The sequence below is a fragment of the Lynx rufus genome, unplaced genomic scaffold, assembly GCF_022079265.1.
Source record: "Lynx rufus isolate CCGP_SWC_20201006 ecotype Redwood Valley unplaced genomic scaffold, mLynRuf1.p SCAF_28, whole genome shotgun sequence".
Taxonomy (NCBI): domain Eukaryota; kingdom Metazoa; phylum Chordata; class Mammalia; order Carnivora; family Felidae; genus Lynx; species Lynx rufus.
The window spans coordinates 573,613-589,624 of NW_025814843.1; the positions used below are offsets into that span (position 1 = coordinate 573,613).

The following is a 16,012-nucleotide window of genomic DNA, read 5'->3' on the forward strand; positions in this document are numbered from 1 at the left end:
TAATGCGGGGCTCGAACCCATGAACCGTGAGCTCATGACCTGAGCCGAAGTCGGACGCTTAACTGACTGAGCCACCCAGGCGCCCCTTCGTGCCACAAATTTGCGAAGACTAACACGGACCAAGGAGAGCTCCCCGAGACCCCTTCCATCCTGTCTCGGTCTGCTTCCAGGAAGAGCGGTGTAGCAGGAAAGACTCTCTCAGGGGACAAGAGATGACCCCTCTAGTTGGGGCTCCGTGCTCTCTGGCAGTGCCTCCTGAGGCTCGAGACTCTCTTGAGGAAGAGGCAGGGCTTAAAACGGGTGGTCGGGAATCTCCCTCCCAACTCTGACGTTGGATGAGTCTAAAGATTTTTTTCTCCCTGCTTCTCCTGGTGGTGAAACCAGTCACCAATGGATGTAAATGCCGGTAGCTAAGAGAGGAAGAGGAAGGGTAAATAAGTTGCCTCTTTGTAGGATGTTCAAACTAGAAATGACTTTAGCAATGATCACGTTGGGCTCCTGAATTCATTTGGCGACTGTTTGACACCCGCAGGGCCCGGACTGTTCTGGACACTAGGAAGCGAGAGGCCACAGTCCCGCTCTCATGGAGCGTCCGGTCTGATGGGGACACATATGTGTCAGGCTGCGTAGAAGAGACAGGCTCGGGGGCCAGAGCGGGACAGCAGTGGGCATGCTGTTGACACAGGTGGTCAAATGGCTCTCCCATTAGATGACCTTGGGGCAGGGACCTGAATGAAGTGAGACTGAGCACAGGCTCTCAGAGGTAGAACGTTCCAGGCAAAAGGAACAGCGTGTCCTCAAAGATGGGTAAACTGAGGCTCAGAGAGACACACCTTAGCGAGCTCCCTGCGGTCTCCCGTTGAATCCTGCTCACACTGGCGGTTTCCCCTTGATCCCAAAAGCCGAGTCTCGAGGGCTTGCAGGAAGCACGTTGTGTGACCACTGCACCTCTGACCGATGTTGTGACCTGGTTCTCACCAGGAGCCGGTGGAAAAATTCCTCCTGGTCTCCAGCCAGGATGGTTCATGCTTTCCACACCAGCGGGTTCGTGTGGTTTCCCTGCCCTGTGTCAGGGGCACGCTCTGCGTGCTAAGATATAGAAGTTCCAGCTTCCCTAATATTCTGCATTGTAATTTGAACCCTCTCTGTAGTATATTCCAGTGATTAAGAGGCAGACTGTGGAGTCAGACCGCCTGAGCCTGAATCCTGGTTCTGGGTACCTTTGGGTAACCATGAGCCTCCCCTATAAAATGGGGACACTAGTAGCATCCTCTCACAGGATTGTTCTATGGAAAGCAATTGTACCCTGCTTAGGAAAACTGCTTGGCATGTAGTAAGAATTCTATAAATATTTCTGTAAAGCCCCAAGCCCGAGAGCAAAGCTCGGGGCTGTTTGGGATCTGCGGTGTATTTTCTGACTAACAGGAAAATGCATAACAAGCACAGATGCCCCTTTCCTGGGACACGTTTTGGGATTTTCCTTTGATTAGTCTATAAATGAGAGAGTGTCAACAAAAATTAGGAAGGAGAAGCAGGGTGTTTTGCGAGGCAGAGATGTGGGACCTGTCCTGTTGGAAAGAGACCGAATGTCAGGCTGGTGGGTGACAGGGCCCGTTTTAGGACCAGACCACTTGGTTCTCCACCTGGAACCACCTGGGAGCCTACAAAGCCTCCTGAGGCCTGCCGCCCAACTCCGGATAATCTTATTTAATTGGTCTGAGGTGTGGCCCAGGCCTTGGGGATTTTTACAGATTCCCCGCCCCGGGATTCTAATGCTCAGCTAAGGCTGAGAGCCGCCGGCCCAGTAGCCCCAGTAAAATATCAGGAGCCAGAGAAGGACAGCTGCAGGAAGTCTCTCCCTTCCCTGTCTCCTCTGTTCCAAGATCGTATCTGGGAGATTTTTGAAATTTTGGGAAATCAGGGAGAAGGGAAACTGTGGAGGGAAAGGGCCTCTGAGAAGGTGGCATTTGAGCTGAGGCTTGCACGATAGGAGCACCCCTTCCAACCCGAGTGAAGATGCAGGGAAGGGCATTCCTGGGAGAGGGAACAGCAAAGGCCAAGGCCTCAGGGCAGGCCTGTGGAAAGGAAAACCTCTCTGAGGACGAGGGCGAGTGGGGCTGGAGGCTCGTTGGTGCCATGGAGTGTGATAGGAGCGGAGTTTGAGAGGAGTTTGAGAGGAGGCCAGGGCACATGGGGCTCAAAGGCCCTTGGAAGAGGCTGAGCTTTGGTTCTGTGTGGAGAACCCACTGGAGGGGTTTAAGCTGTGAAAAGACAGGATGTAAGTGATATTTTTAACCAATCTCCCTGGCCTCCAGTGGCACCTAGGAAGTAGGAAGCCAGAGAGAGGACCACTCTTCCCTAAGTGATAATAAAGCTGGATAACCCCCCAAACCGTGTCTTCTCTGAGCCCATCTGTGAGCTGCAGCCACAGGGCAACCAAGTAGCCTGAAGTCTAAGGGAGGCAGGTGCCTCCAAGGAAAGCGGGGACATGAATGGCGGCCACAGGGAAGAAGGCAGAGCCGCCACGCGAGCGGGCAAGAGGAGTCCTTCCAATGCTTTAAAGAATTGCCGAAGGCTGAGTGTGGATTAGCATGAGAGCGTAGAACTTCTGGAAACTGCAAACAAGGGGCGTCAGCACCCACTTGCAGGTTCTTGTCCACAGACTTCAAGCCCATCGCGGGCGGTAGGAAGGGACATACCCTCTACTGCGGCTGGGCAGGAAGCTGTCATGGGCCCGACTCATGGGAGGGGGTTCCATTCCTAGGGGGAGGGAGGGATCACCGGACGAGGCTGATTCCCCCAGCCCAGGAACGTGGCCTGCCCGCCACTGAGATGGAACAGGACCGCAGGCAGCTCCCGCCTCCGCCTAGGCTGGCAAGCACCAAGTAGGGTAGTCTACCCCCGACGGAAGGCCAAGAATGGAGAAAGACCCTCTTTAGGCAGAGGCACTCAGGGAAGGTGTAGAGCCAAGGGTGTAGCAGGAATATTGCAAACCCGGCCACCCTCTGCCACCAAGAACATGGCAACGCCAGGGGAACTTGAAGCCAGTGAGGCGCAGAAGGTGACCTAACACCAACCAACCCTGATCCAGCTCAGCTCACGACGTGGGCGACTCACCCCCTCCCACTGACAGCCTGGCAGGAGAAAAGGCGTGCCCGTTTCCGGGCACATTCTTACTTCAGTCTGCCCACCGCCCTGCACAGATCTGGAGTTCATTAAAAATATTACAAGACACGCCAGACAGCAGGGAAAAACAACCCACTGCCCAGAAACAGATCACTCCACAGGGCCGGACTCAGGTGATCTAGGTGTTGACAGTATTAGGCCGGAAATTTTAAATAATTAAAAGATTCATAAGCTGAAGCCTCCCATGGAAAATGTAGAATACATGCCTGAAGAGATGGGGGAACTTCAGCAGGGAGTTGGAGACTATAAGGAAGAGTCCCATGGAAACTGGAAGAAAAACCCACGTAAACCAGACGAAGGCTTGTCAGTAAGCTCAACACAGCTGACGGAAGAAGCAGGGAGCTTGAAGGTCAATAGAAATGACCAAAACTGAAACACAAAGAGAAGAAAGAATGGAAAGAAGAAAAAAAAAAAACAAAACCACAATAGGGCACCAGAGCTGTGATGATATCAAACAGCTGGAAGAGATAATGAATGGCATAGAGATAGAGATAGAGATAGAGATAGATATCTATCTCTATCTCTATCTCTATCTCTATGCCATTCATTCTATCTATCTCCTAATAATGAAAGACATCAAACTACAGATCAAGGAATCTCCGAGAACCCCAAGCAGGATAAGTGAAAAACCTACCCCCCCCCCAAAAAAAAAACCCTCCTAGACACAACATATTCTAACTGCTACAAAGTTAGGAGAAAGAGAGAAAATTGAGGACACAGCTTACAGAGGAACAGAGATAGGAATCCAAGCAGATGTCTTGTCAGAAACTATGCCAACCAGGGATAATAATGTCTTTAAAATACTCAAAGGAAAGCACTGGCAACCCCCAAGTCCATACCCAGAGAAAAAACATCTTTCACAAACGCAAGAGAGATAAAGACTTGTTCAAACAGACACAAATGGAGAGAATTCATCTCCTGCAGACTTGCAGCACAAGAACTAAAGGAAATTCTTCAGACGAAGGAACCTGTTAACAGACTTGGATCTACACCAAACAGTGAGGATTTCCAGAGAGTAAGGTAAATATAAAGGGCATTGTTTTTCTTATTTGTAGAAAATGTTTACTTTTGAGAGAGAGACAGAGAGAGAGACAGAGAGCATGCGAGCAGGAGAAGGGCACAGAGAGACGGGGACAGAGGACCCAAAGTGGGCCCTGCCCTGACAGCAGAGAACCCGATTCAGGGCTCAAACTCACAAACCATGAAATCATGAGCTGAGCCAAGTCGGAAGACTGAGCCACCCAGATGTCCCTCGTTTTTCTTCTTTTTAATCACTCTGAAAGGTACTGACTTTCTAAAGCAAAAATAGTGGTGTTTGAAGAGTTGATCGAACACGGGCGCCGGGGTGGCTCAGACGGTGAAGTGCCCGACTTCAGCTCAGGTCGTGATCCCACGGTTTGTGGGTTTGAGCCCCAGGTCGGGTTCTGTGCTGACAGCTCAGAGCCTGGAGCCTGTTCGAATTCTGTGTCTCCCTCTCTCTCTGTCCCTCCCCTGCTCATGCTCTCTCTCTCTCAAAAATAAATAAACATTAAAACAATTAAACATTAAACATTAAATTAAATTTTAAATTAAAATTTAAAACATTAAATTGTTAAAAATTAAAATTTTTAATTTTTCAAGAATGTCTTAAAAAAATTAGAAGTCAACTTGCCTGTCAAGGGATATGAAGCAGAGGTGGATTTGGGGAGGGCCTGGGTGATGGGCTGAATTGTGTCCCCCAGATTCATGTGTTGAAGCCCTAAACCCCAGGTCCCCAGAATGTGACCTTATTTGGAGCTAGAGTCTTAACAGAGGGGATCAAGTTGAATGAGACGTGAGGGCGGGTCCTGATCTCGTAGGACTGGTGTCCTCATAAAAAGGAAAGAATGTGGACACAGACACACATGGGGGAGCGCGGGCCGAACAGAGGGCCCTTCCCTCACGGGCCTCCGGAGGACTCTCAGAAGGAAGCAGACACCTTGGCGGCAGATGTCACACCTCAAGAAGTGGGGGACACCACCCAGTGCGTCCTACTTTGTTCGAAGAGCCCTGGGAAGCGGATACGGCCTGTAGCGCATTGGGGGAAGCATCAGGCTTCCCGTCTACACCTCCCAAAGCGTGTTATGTGAACCTCACAGTTGTGCCAGGTAATTTGGGGTGGCACAGGATGAATTACTTTGATTTACAGAACCATGTATTTGTCTTACTGGGTAAATGCTTCTAAGAACAATTATGCCTTTTAAGGGCGACTAAAATGCGGGTTTCGATGCTACTCAACATATAAAATACAGTAAAACCTTGGTTTGCGAGCATAACTCATTCCGGAAACATGCGTGTACCCAAAGCATTTGCATATCAGGGCGAATTCCAAGAACCGTTGGCTCAGGTGTGATCATGTGACGTTTGGCGTCACGTGCTACCCGTAAGGCAAGACGGCGCTCGTTTACCAGGTTAAAATTTATTAGACATGTTTGCTCGTCTTGCGGGACCCTGGCAGAATTTCCTCGCGATCCAAGGTTTTACCTCTAGGTAACATCTAACACTTGTGGATGTTCAGGTATTATCGCTTATTATCAGTCAGAATTCAGGAAATGCAGCGTGAGGTCAGAGTTGGTCTAGAAGAAAAGGTGAGTTGATGTAAAGAAGAATATTAAGCCACGAACAGTGCAGCTTGTGGCCAGATGGGGCCAAAGATGGGTGCCAATGAGAACGCTCCTGCTGACGTCGGGGCAATTAGCCTGGGGCTTTCAGAGCAGCTCGGCACTGGGCTCAGCCTGTGCCTTCCCCACCACACACACACACACACACACACACACACACACACACACTGCACTGTGCTTTGCTGTGCCTAAGGAGGCACGGTGGTGGGGAATTTGTTTAATAAAACAAATGTAAAGAGCCCAGGCCTCTGGTGGGAGGCACGCCTCCTTCAGGCCATTTAGCGTTCCCCTCTCTCTGGCTTCCCCTCTTGAACGAAAAGGCACAACACAGTCCCAGCGTGTACCCCCCCCCCCACCCGCTTCCCACCCAGCACAGGTCAACGAGCTCGGTCGAGAGCCTGGTGGGACCATCAGCTTGCAGGTCCTCAGAAACCAGGCGGACCCCTTGTGGTGGCAGCGGGAAGGGTGGGACGTCCAGAGTCATCACGGGGGAGACACGACGAAAACCAGAGAAAGGGAGGAGCGGGCAGCCGGGGAAGGTTTTATTTCTAAAGAAGGGCTCTTGGGGGTTGTGGCCAGCAGGTAGGTATGACTTCACTGCAGGTGTTTAGGTGATGGCGACCTACAGTGGAGACGTGGATAAAGTTGGTGACAGGCCTCCCTCCCTCGCACCTCCCTCCCTCCAGCTCTTTTCTCCCCGTTTGTCTTCTCTCCTCCCCACCTCTCCCCCCTCCTCCGCCTCCCTCCCCTACCCCCATCTCTCTCCCGGTCTCACCCTGCCCCCATTTCACGAGGTCGGGCCTCCCTCCTCCGCAGGAGCGCACAGGACCTCAAGGCCGCCTTCTGGGGCGCGCGCGCACGGCTGTCCGATCGTGGTCCGGCCGAGGCGCCCCCACCTCCCAGAGCGAGCGGCGCCGGGGGTCCCGGGCCCGCCCGCGCTCTCCTGGGTGGGCTGCCTGCGCTCCGGGAAGCAGAAGCTGCACGTCTCCACCGGCTCTGGCAAGGCGCCCTCCGCGCTTCCAGCTTCCATCCAGTGATCTGATGGAAGGTGAGAGGCCGATGGCGTTGGCCTTGGCCCTGACCCCTTCTCTACCGCCCTGCATGGAGGTGACATGCGGCCGGGCGGTCGGGTTCCCCCCGTCCCCGCCGCACAGGCAGCCCCCCTCTCCCGGCACCAGCTCCCCTTCTGCTTGGGGAAGCCTGTGTAGGAACCCCTCCGGGAGCGCCCCAGCAGCCCTGCGCCCCTGCCAACCCGATGGCCATTGCCGGACCCCCACCCTTCCTCGGGTGCCCCATCTGTTGTCTCCATGTGGAACCTGATTTCACCAAGACCCAAAAGATGCTTCCCGTTCGGAAGCAGGGCCAGTGCAGGGACAGAGGGACCTCCCGCAGCTGGCCCCACGTGCGGTGCGAGTGCCCGTTTCACACTCACCCTTGGAGGACTTGGCCTGGGTCTGACACGGTGCCGGTGAGGGCTGGCAGGAGAACTGGTCCCCTCTCCTCTTGAGGAAGCAGGCCACGGCCAGGAGGAAGCAGCAGATGATGGCACAGAGGCAGAGCCCCAGTGTGCTGTAGACCAGGGCCAGCTGGTCGGCGCTCAGCTTCAGCCCTGGGGCCGGGGGGGTTGCAAGACAGCCATGAGGCCCCGAGATCAGGAGGGGCCCTTCACCGCCCAGGGCCCTTCCCTGAAGTGTCCCCTCCTCGGGCTAGCATCCCCCTTGTCCTACCATCTTTCTTTTCCCTCATTATACCCGAGCAAGCCACGTGGCCATCCCCGTGCCCCCTTGGAGGGCCGAGCCTCCGGCCCCCGGCCCTTGGCGTGTTGTGGACCTGTCTGGCTCCTGGAGAAGCTGGTTCCCTTCCTCACCCTGAAGCTTGGCTCGTGTGGACCCTTTTCTGGACTCCGGAAGAAATCAGCCCCCCTCTCCCCCAGGCTGGTGGCAACTTCTTCCAAGACCCCAGAGCTGGACACCTCTGGAGCTCGCCCTTTTTACGTCTGCTCTTGCTACAGGATGTAGATCGGGACACTACCAGCGGTGGATGGAAAAATGGACAGACTGTAGTCCCGGGAAGATGTCTCTGTCTCGACCTGGGCCCTCCTGTAAGAGGGGGCCGTCCTGGGGAAGCATACTTTGAGAGTGAGCCGGGCACAGTTGCTGATGAATCTGGGCCGGCAAACCAGGAGAGTCCTGGGGAGCTGGGGTGGTCACTTTTCTTCCCAGGGCCTTGAGCCTCTGGTTTGGGTGCCAGAGGAAGGCAGCCCTGAGCCGAAGCTCTCCCCTTGAAATTTCTCCTGGCTCCTGGAATTGGGGTGCTCCGTAGGCCCCAGGTAGAAAAGGACAGATGAGCCAGAGTCAGTATGTGTGTGTGTAATAGACGCATGGTGTGGGCCCCCCCCGAGCCCTTACCACATGCAGGTGCTTCGGGCAGTGTCTCCGTAATCTGAACGAGGACTGATCACCCCACCTTTGGATATTGAGATATAACTCATATGCCATCAAATTCACCATTCTAAAGCGGGCAGCTGTGGGTTTTAGTGTATTCACAAGGTCGTGCAACCATCACCACTGTCTGATCTGAAGACATTTCTGTCACCCGCGTACTCCCTAGCAGTCACCCCCCATCTCCCTTGCCCCAGCCCCTGGCACCACGAAGCTACACTCCGACTCTGCGGATGTGTCTATTCTGAACACTTCACACGAATGGAATCACACAATGTGTGGCCCGTTGTGTCTGGCTTCTCTTGCTGAGCGTGCTTTCAAGGCTGATTGTCATTGTCGTGTGTGTTGGGACTTCCCTCCCTTCTGTGGCTGAATAATGTTCCATTGTACCGTCACCCCTCAGTTTGTTTATCCGTCCAGCTGCCGATGGGCCTTTGGGTCGTTATCACCTTTTGCTGTTGCGAATAATGCTGCTGTGAACATTTGTGCCCAAGTGTGCGTCTGGACGCACGTTTTCAGTTTTCTGGGGTGTATACACCCAGGGGTGGAATTTCTGGGTCAGAGGGTAACTCTACGTTTAACTTTTTGAGGAAAAACCAGACGTTTTCCACCGTGACTGCACCGTTTTACACCCCACTTTGCAGGTGACAAAACTGAGATTCAAAGTCACACTGTCCACAGTCGCAGCTGCTACTGGGGGCGGGTCTGACGGGCTCCAGGCCAGTGCTCCGGGCTGGCCACACACAGGCAGCGGGAAGGGCACTGCCCTCTTCTTTGCACACGCTCCTCAGAGTCACGATTTTTATACAGTAACAGCTGGCAGGTGCCACCTGACATTTACAGAGGGAGAATGGGAGCTCTGGGTGGGCGGTGCTGGCCTTCTGTCCCCTGCCCAGAGCTCAGAGAAGCCACGGAGGAGGGGGATGCAGAGAACCCCCAGTGCGGCTCACCGTGTGCCAGTGCTACAGATCTGGAGACTGAGGCCCGAAGAGGAAAGAGGAACCAAGGGAGGTCACAGGGCCTCGGGCAGAGCAGGCCGGCCATCCACACGTCCCAACCCCCAGGTCTTTCCATCTGCCTACCTGCTCCTGCTCGCCTCTGGAGTAAGATGACCTCGTACAGCTGGCTTAGCAGGGGAGAGGCCGGCAGCCTCCGCATCAGGGACGGGTGCCCGGACCCTACCAGATTGCTAAGCACAGATGCACCGCCGTGTAGGTTCAAGGAGGGAGTCCAAACATCTGCGTATTTCAGATGTTCTCAGCACAAATTCTAACACCCAGACCTGGCAGCAAGTGCACACAGATGGTCCCCAGAGAACCACCTCCCCACAGCCTGCCCTTCAAATCAGGGCCGGGCTGGGCCTCCCTGAAACCTCAGACGGCAGAGGCCATCGGCGCCAGCCCCGCCCTGCGCCCTCCGAAGGCCCGCAGCCCCTGCTTCTGCTCTCTTGGGAGCGCTGAGCCACCCCTCGAGAAGGTCAGCTGGAGGGGCCACGTGGAGGCGCCCCTTGGAGAAGTCACGGGAAGAGGGGACCGCGGGGAGGAGCGAGGCCCGGCCGTCCCAGATTCAGAGCCCAGCGCCACCTGCCTGTGGCTACAAGGAGACCCCAAGCAGACACCGGACCTGCCCAGCTGAGCCCAGTAACCCACGGAACCACACAAGATAATAAAGCGGTTCTTTGGAGGCCACTACGTTTTCAGTGGCTTTTGGGTGCTGCGGTAAACAACCAAACGGTGACAGTGCTCCTGAGGGGCTGGTCCCAGCTGCTCCTTGCCCCTCTGCCCAGACCAGCGACCTGCTGTTCCCTGCGGCCAGTGGACCTAGTTCCTGCCTGGTGATTGCCCCTAGTACATGCTCTGCAGAGTTCCTGGACCAGGACGAGGAAGGCAGGTTAAAAGTACAGGTGTCCCCGGGGCGCCTGGGTGGCTCAGTCGGTTAAGTGTCCCACTTCAGCTCAGGTCATGGTCTCGCGGTTGGTAAGTTCAAGGCCCGCGTCTGGCTCTGTGCTGAGAGCTGGGAGCCTGGAGCCTGCTTCGGATTCTGTGTCTCCCTCTCCCTCTGCCCCTCGCCTGCTCGTGCTCTGTCTCTCTCTCTCTGTGTCTCTCCCCACACCTTGAAGACTTCCCCCCACACCTTCTTCCTTTTCTCTCAGGTGATTTGTGTGTGTCGTCTATTCAAAACGCAAAACAGCTTGAAGCTGCTCTAGCGGTCCGCGTGTCCGAAGAACCGTGTACAAGGCGCACCAGGAGGACAGGGAAGTCATAGAGTTCCAGCAGCTGGCGGGGCCGCTAACGGGAAAGCTGTCCCCGCTGCTTCGTGCGCCACCCGAGTGGGCCCTGCACTGGGTCTGGCAGCGGTGAGCGCCCAGACTCTCCTGGGGGCTGGAGGTGGGGAGTGTGCACTTCTCTGCTCTTTGTTCAGTCTCCAAGATCACTTGGGTCCACGACCTCAGAAGTGGCCTTCTGTCAGCCCTCAGTGACCGGGACCCTGCAAGACAGAGAGGCCTTGCCCCGTGCTTCCCTGTCTGCCCCCCCCCCCAGCAGCAAAGGGGCACAATCAAAAGTTTTTGTGAGAAAAAGGGATGCATTCTCTGTCCTTGTCTGAAAATCGAGCCCTGGGGATACAGCCCCTGGAGGTGCAGTTCCCAGAAACCGCCACCAGGAGGCACCACTCAAAGCTTCTGGCTGCTTGGGAAGCTAGGCTGGCCCCAGCCCAAGGACAGTTTATTTGCAAGCTGGGTTTTGCTTTTGTTTTGTTTCGTTTTACTGTCTTCAAAGCCCTGTCTTATCTAAAAATAGAATTGCCCCCAGACTGCTGCTGTCCCCAGCTCAGGTTGAGGCTGGCCAGCCGGTCAACATTATAACTTGTCTGTTAGGGACAGAGTTAAGGGACCTTAACATGATAACTTGTCACTTAGAGGTAGAGCAAAGGGGCCTTGTGGCCCTGGCAAGGGCTGTGCAAGAATCCAGATGCCACTGCCTCAGCTGGATGTAGCTGAGGGCAGGAAGGCATGATTTTAAGCCTGGGCCCTGCAGCCACAACTGCTTGAGGCGAACGTGGCTTTGGACATTTTACTCTGCTTCCTCAGGCCTCAGTTTCCTCATCTGTAAAATGGGGAATGATATACCGATCAGCGTTGTTTGGCATCCATGACGTAATACAAGTAAATACATACGAGGCAGCTGGGCCTGGGAGGACCGGCCCAGCAAAAGTCACCAGGTGTCCCCACGCTGCCACAGCTCAGCTGGTGGGGCAGTTTGTCCATAGGGGAGGAGTGGGTTTGGGGCGGCAATTGCAGGACGCCAGACACATGGGGATTTCTGCCCCTCCTCCCTCTGGGAAGACTCTGGGCGCACCTTGTGGGCTGCGGCCGTGCGGATGGCCAGCTCAGCATCCCGGACGCCCTGTTTGTCCCTCCTTCCCTCTGCACATGCCGGTGACACTTGGTCCAAAGTTTGCCTTGAGAAGGGGTTTCCTGCAGTGAGTGTGAACCTCACTATTAGGCTATTGGGGGGCCTGCAAATGCCCGCGGAAGGCCCCCCTATTGTGTGTGTGTGTGAGTGTGTGTGTGCATGTGTGTGTGAGAGAGAGAGAGAGAGAGAGACACTTGGCTGCCATTTTGGGAGACAATTTGGGGAAGGATGGGGGCTCTGTTTCCAGAATACCACATCCCCCCCATTCCTCACACCCCCTCATCAGGGCCTGGGATCCCCGAGTCCCCATTCTTTCTGGGGCCACCCCCTCTGAGAGTGACCCTCTATCCTGCTGGGGGAAGGGCTCCTACACAGACTCGACCACTGCTCCTGTGCAGCCTCTCTCCCCGGCCCTGGATCAGGCCCATCGGCCTTTCCACTTGCTCAACCTGCTCCAACTGACGAAGGAAGCCTCCTGCCCCCCCGGGCTCTCCCTCCCCCTACTGCCCGATTTCCCCACGGTCCTCTCCGTGCCTTCACGTTTAGGTCACTGGTCCACGCTCCCTACTCTGGCTTCTGCCCCCGTGTTTTATCAAGAGGGTTTTAGTGAGGACCTCAGCTTCGGCCCTGGGGAGAGGGGCATGTGGGGCTTGTCACGGTGGGGTGGGGCTGCACTGCGTCCCCTGAGGGAACAAACGAAAAGCCAAGCATAAGACCAAACCCCAGGGCCACCTTGTGGAGCTGTAGTTCCCAAACCAAAGGAAACCCTGAGCGATTCCTGGGACAAAAGTGGCGTCCTCCCCGACCCCCAAATCCTTCTATGGCTGTGACCCCCAGTGAGAAAACGGCTGTTCCCCACCCTGCACACGTGACCTGCAAATGCATGAGTCCCTGTGTCTCTTTTCCTTAAAGGCCTGTCGTGCTTCCCGTTTGCCGAGCCGGCGCTCCAGCTCTGACCGCCTTGGGCCTTTTCTCCCTGGGGTGCGTGTGCCCCAGAGCTCGGCGCTGCCCCCCACCCTGGACGCTGCGGACGCCCGGCTCCCACGCGCCCTCACCTCCTCCAGCCTCGGCGCCCCCGCCTGTGATCGTCACGGTGGGGCTGTGAGCTCCAGGCCCGGCTTCCTAAGCTGCTCAGTGAACACGCGGGGCCCTGGCGGGCAGTCTGTGCCCCTGTGTCCCCCACCCTGCCCCTGCGCATTCCCATCTGGTGGAATGAGGTTGAAACGGACTGACGGGGGATGTTGAAGGCCTGATAAGGGATCGGACTGAGCATGGAAAGGGAGAGGAAGAGGCCTCATGGACGGTAAGAGAGGGGCTCCCTGCCTCGCCCCCCACCATTTCCTCAGGTCAGGACCGCCTCCACCCAGGGACGCCTGAAAATGGCCCTTCAGAGGGTCCTCTGACCTCACTGTGGCCAGAACTGGTGGACATTTGCAAACTTCTCTGCGATGTGACCTACTCCTTCCAGAACCTTCCTCCTTGTTTGCCTTTGTGGACATACGGTCCTCTGGGCTCTGCTCTGACCTCCCCAACTGCTCCTTTGCGGTGTGTCTGGGGGAGATTCTACTGACCCCTCAGAGGCAGACCCCTCTCCCACGAAGGCTTCCTTCTCAGCCCTTTTCTCCTCGCACCTCCTGGGTCCTCAGGGAATCTTTTTCATTCTTGGGACCAAAACTGCCACCCACAGGCCCATGAAATCCAAGTTCTCCAGTGAGATGCTCCCCAGAGCTCTGGACCCATGTGTGGGGTCCTGGCTGCCTCCAAGGCTGGCATCACCTGCCCATGGGGGACCCAACTCAGAGCTCTGGGGTCCCTCTGGTTCCCTCCCCGCCGACCCTGGTTCCATCCCCTCAAAGAGATGCCCCCTTGTAACCTGCAACTGTGACCTTATTCGGAAAAAAAGAGCCTTTGTGAGTGGAATTAAGTTAAGGATGTCAAGAAGAGAGAGTGTGGATCAGGCTGGGCCCTAAATTCAATGACAAGTGTCCTTAGAGAGAAGACACAGAGTGGAGCCACAGGAAGATGGGGGCCACCACACGCCAAGGCCCGGGGCCACCAGCAGCTGGACGGGGCGAGGAAAGATCCTCCCCCAGAGCCGTAGGAGGAAGCACAGCTGCAGAGACCTCGATCTCAGCCCTCCAGCCTCCAGAACGGCCACAAGGACATCGGCGTTAAGCCCCGCCGTTTGTGGCACGGTGCTTCGGCAGCCGCAGGACGCTGACATCGCCATCCCGGGAAAGGACCCACATTCTGCTCGTCCCACCCAACGACGTCCCTGAAGTGCCTGGCGCGGCCCCGTGCCCCCAAGTCTCAGAGGCAGTCAGGCCTCACGAGAGCCCTGTGTGCTGTCATGATCACTACAGGTGGGGACAGTCAGGCGCAAGCCGTCCAGAAGCTTCCCTGGCTCACCCAGAGCATGGGCTGGAATCCAGCGGCCGGCAGGCTCGCTGGGAGCCCTGCTCCCAGAGCTCCTAACGTGGGGACCAGGGGACCCAGGGATGGGGCCTGGGGGCTCTGCAGGCTCGGATAAGAAAGATGCATCTTTTATTTCACTGATGGCCAACTGAGATTTGGTTTTCGCTTCCACCCTCTGTAGAGCCTGGCCCCGAGTTGCACAAGCAGCGGACTGTGGCTTTGTCAACAGCAGAGCCCCAGGTGTCTCCGTATCCTGCCTCAGTGGGTCCGGGCAGCCTGCGATGTTGTCTGCTTCCTAGCAGTTTGAAATCACCTGTCGTCATCCAGCCCACCGCCCCGTCTCGCCATTTAATGCATTGATAGAGAAGCACGCAGATTCATTCTGAGGTTGCAATTTGTGCCATACTTTGGTAATACTCTGATTTAATGTTTAATTTGATTTAATATTTTGAGATACTATATTGACAGTATCTCAACGTCATTGGTTTCTTTGTAGCCCTATGTGCTTTGTTTGATGCACTTTTTTAAAATTTTTATTTTTGAGAGAGAGAGAGAGAGAGAGAGCAAGCAGGAGAGGGGCAGAGAGAGAGGGAGACACAGAATCTAAAATAGGCTCCAGGCTCTGAGCTGTCAGCACAGAGCCCGACGCGGGGCTCAAACCCACAAACTGTGAGATCATGACTTGAGCTGAAATTGGGGGCTTAACTGACTAATCCTCTCAGGTGCCCCTACACTTTTTAAAAAATGTTTATTTTTTTTTATTTTGAGAGAGAGACAGAGAGCGAGTGTGCACATGAGTAGGGGAGGGGCAGAGAGGGAGAGAGAGAGAGAGAGAGAGAGCTTGCGCATGAGTAGGGAAGGGGCAGAGATAGAGAATCTCAAGTAGGCTCCATGCTGTCAGTGCAGAGTCTGATGTGGGGCTCGATCTCGTGAACTGGGAGATCATGACCTGAGTGAGCTGAAATCAAGAGTCAGATGCTTAACCGACTGAGGCACCCAGATGCCCCTGTTTGATGCACTTTTAAGTTATTCCCAGAAGGGGTCCCCTGGTGCCCGGTCATCCCAGAGGCTGAGTGGCCCCGCTGTGCTCTAGGCCTCCACGGCCACTCAGACGTGAGGGCCCTTCCGTCCCACCGATCCCGTGCCAATGTGCCGCCTCTCAAGGACCATCCAAGTCCTTGTCATCTGTGGCCTTCGTTGTTGCTAGAAAGAGGCTCTCATGGCCCCTGCTGCCTTTGCCAGCGTCTACCCTTCAAGGCTCCCCGCCATCCAGTCCCCACCTCTCCCACGACTTCCCTGCCCCCAGGAACACGTCAGTCTCCCCAGCCTGGCAGATAGGGCCCTCTGTCATGGGCCCTGATCCCTCTCCGGGCCCTGTCCGCCCCCTAGCGTGCTCTGCTGTCCCGGCTTCAGCCCTCCGGCCCTCTTCGGGCTCCCCCTCTGGCCCAAAGCTCCTCTCAGCCCCTCGTGTCACAGCCACTTTACTCCTCACAACACTTGCACGTGCTGTTCCCCCTGCCTGGAGCAGACTTCCTCCACCTTGTCTCTTAAGCCCACCTTTTCTTTTTAAACGAGCGGTTATGTACGCACGGCGGGCACTCACTGACCCCAGTGAGCATTCTCCTGTACTCTGCACAACAGCCCCACGAAGGTGTGTGACCCCATTCTCACAGAACCAAGGCTCAGAGAGGTGAAGGAACTTGCTCACGGTCACACAGCGAAGGATGGAACCAGGGTCTGGCTCCGCAGCCCCACCCCCCATCACTCCAGTCTGCCCCAAGCCCCCTCCCCCCAGAGAAGGCTGCCTTGCCCCCCATCGCACCCCTGGCCGGGTTACGTTGCCACCACGCACCGCGATTAATTTACCATTTGCGTGAGTCTTGTCTATGTCTGACTCTCCCGTCAGATTGTGACTTCT

At 55.7% G+C, this 16,012-nt stretch overlaps 1 protein-coding gene across 1 annotated transcript in view; it reads right to left on the reverse strand.

The window, feature by feature from the left end:
* Nucleotides 1-6,351: 6,351 nt before the first annotated feature.
* The window catches only part of TNFRSF13B (TNF receptor superfamily member 13B), a 36,929-nt gene continuing 27,268 nt past the window's right edge, over nucleotides 6,352-16,012 (reverse strand). The window contains exons 4-6 of the mRNA XM_047089689.1: nucleotides 7,258-7,434; nucleotides 6,601-6,863; nucleotides 6,352-6,447 (exon numbers count right to left, since the gene is read on the reverse strand). Coding sequence (XP_046945645.1) covers nucleotides 6,613-6,863; nucleotides 7,258-7,434 — 428 coding nt within the window. The 3' untranslated portion in view covers nucleotides 6,352-6,447; nucleotides 6,601-6,612. The remainder of the gene's footprint in view (nucleotides 6,448-6,600; nucleotides 6,864-7,257; nucleotides 7,435-16,012) is intronic.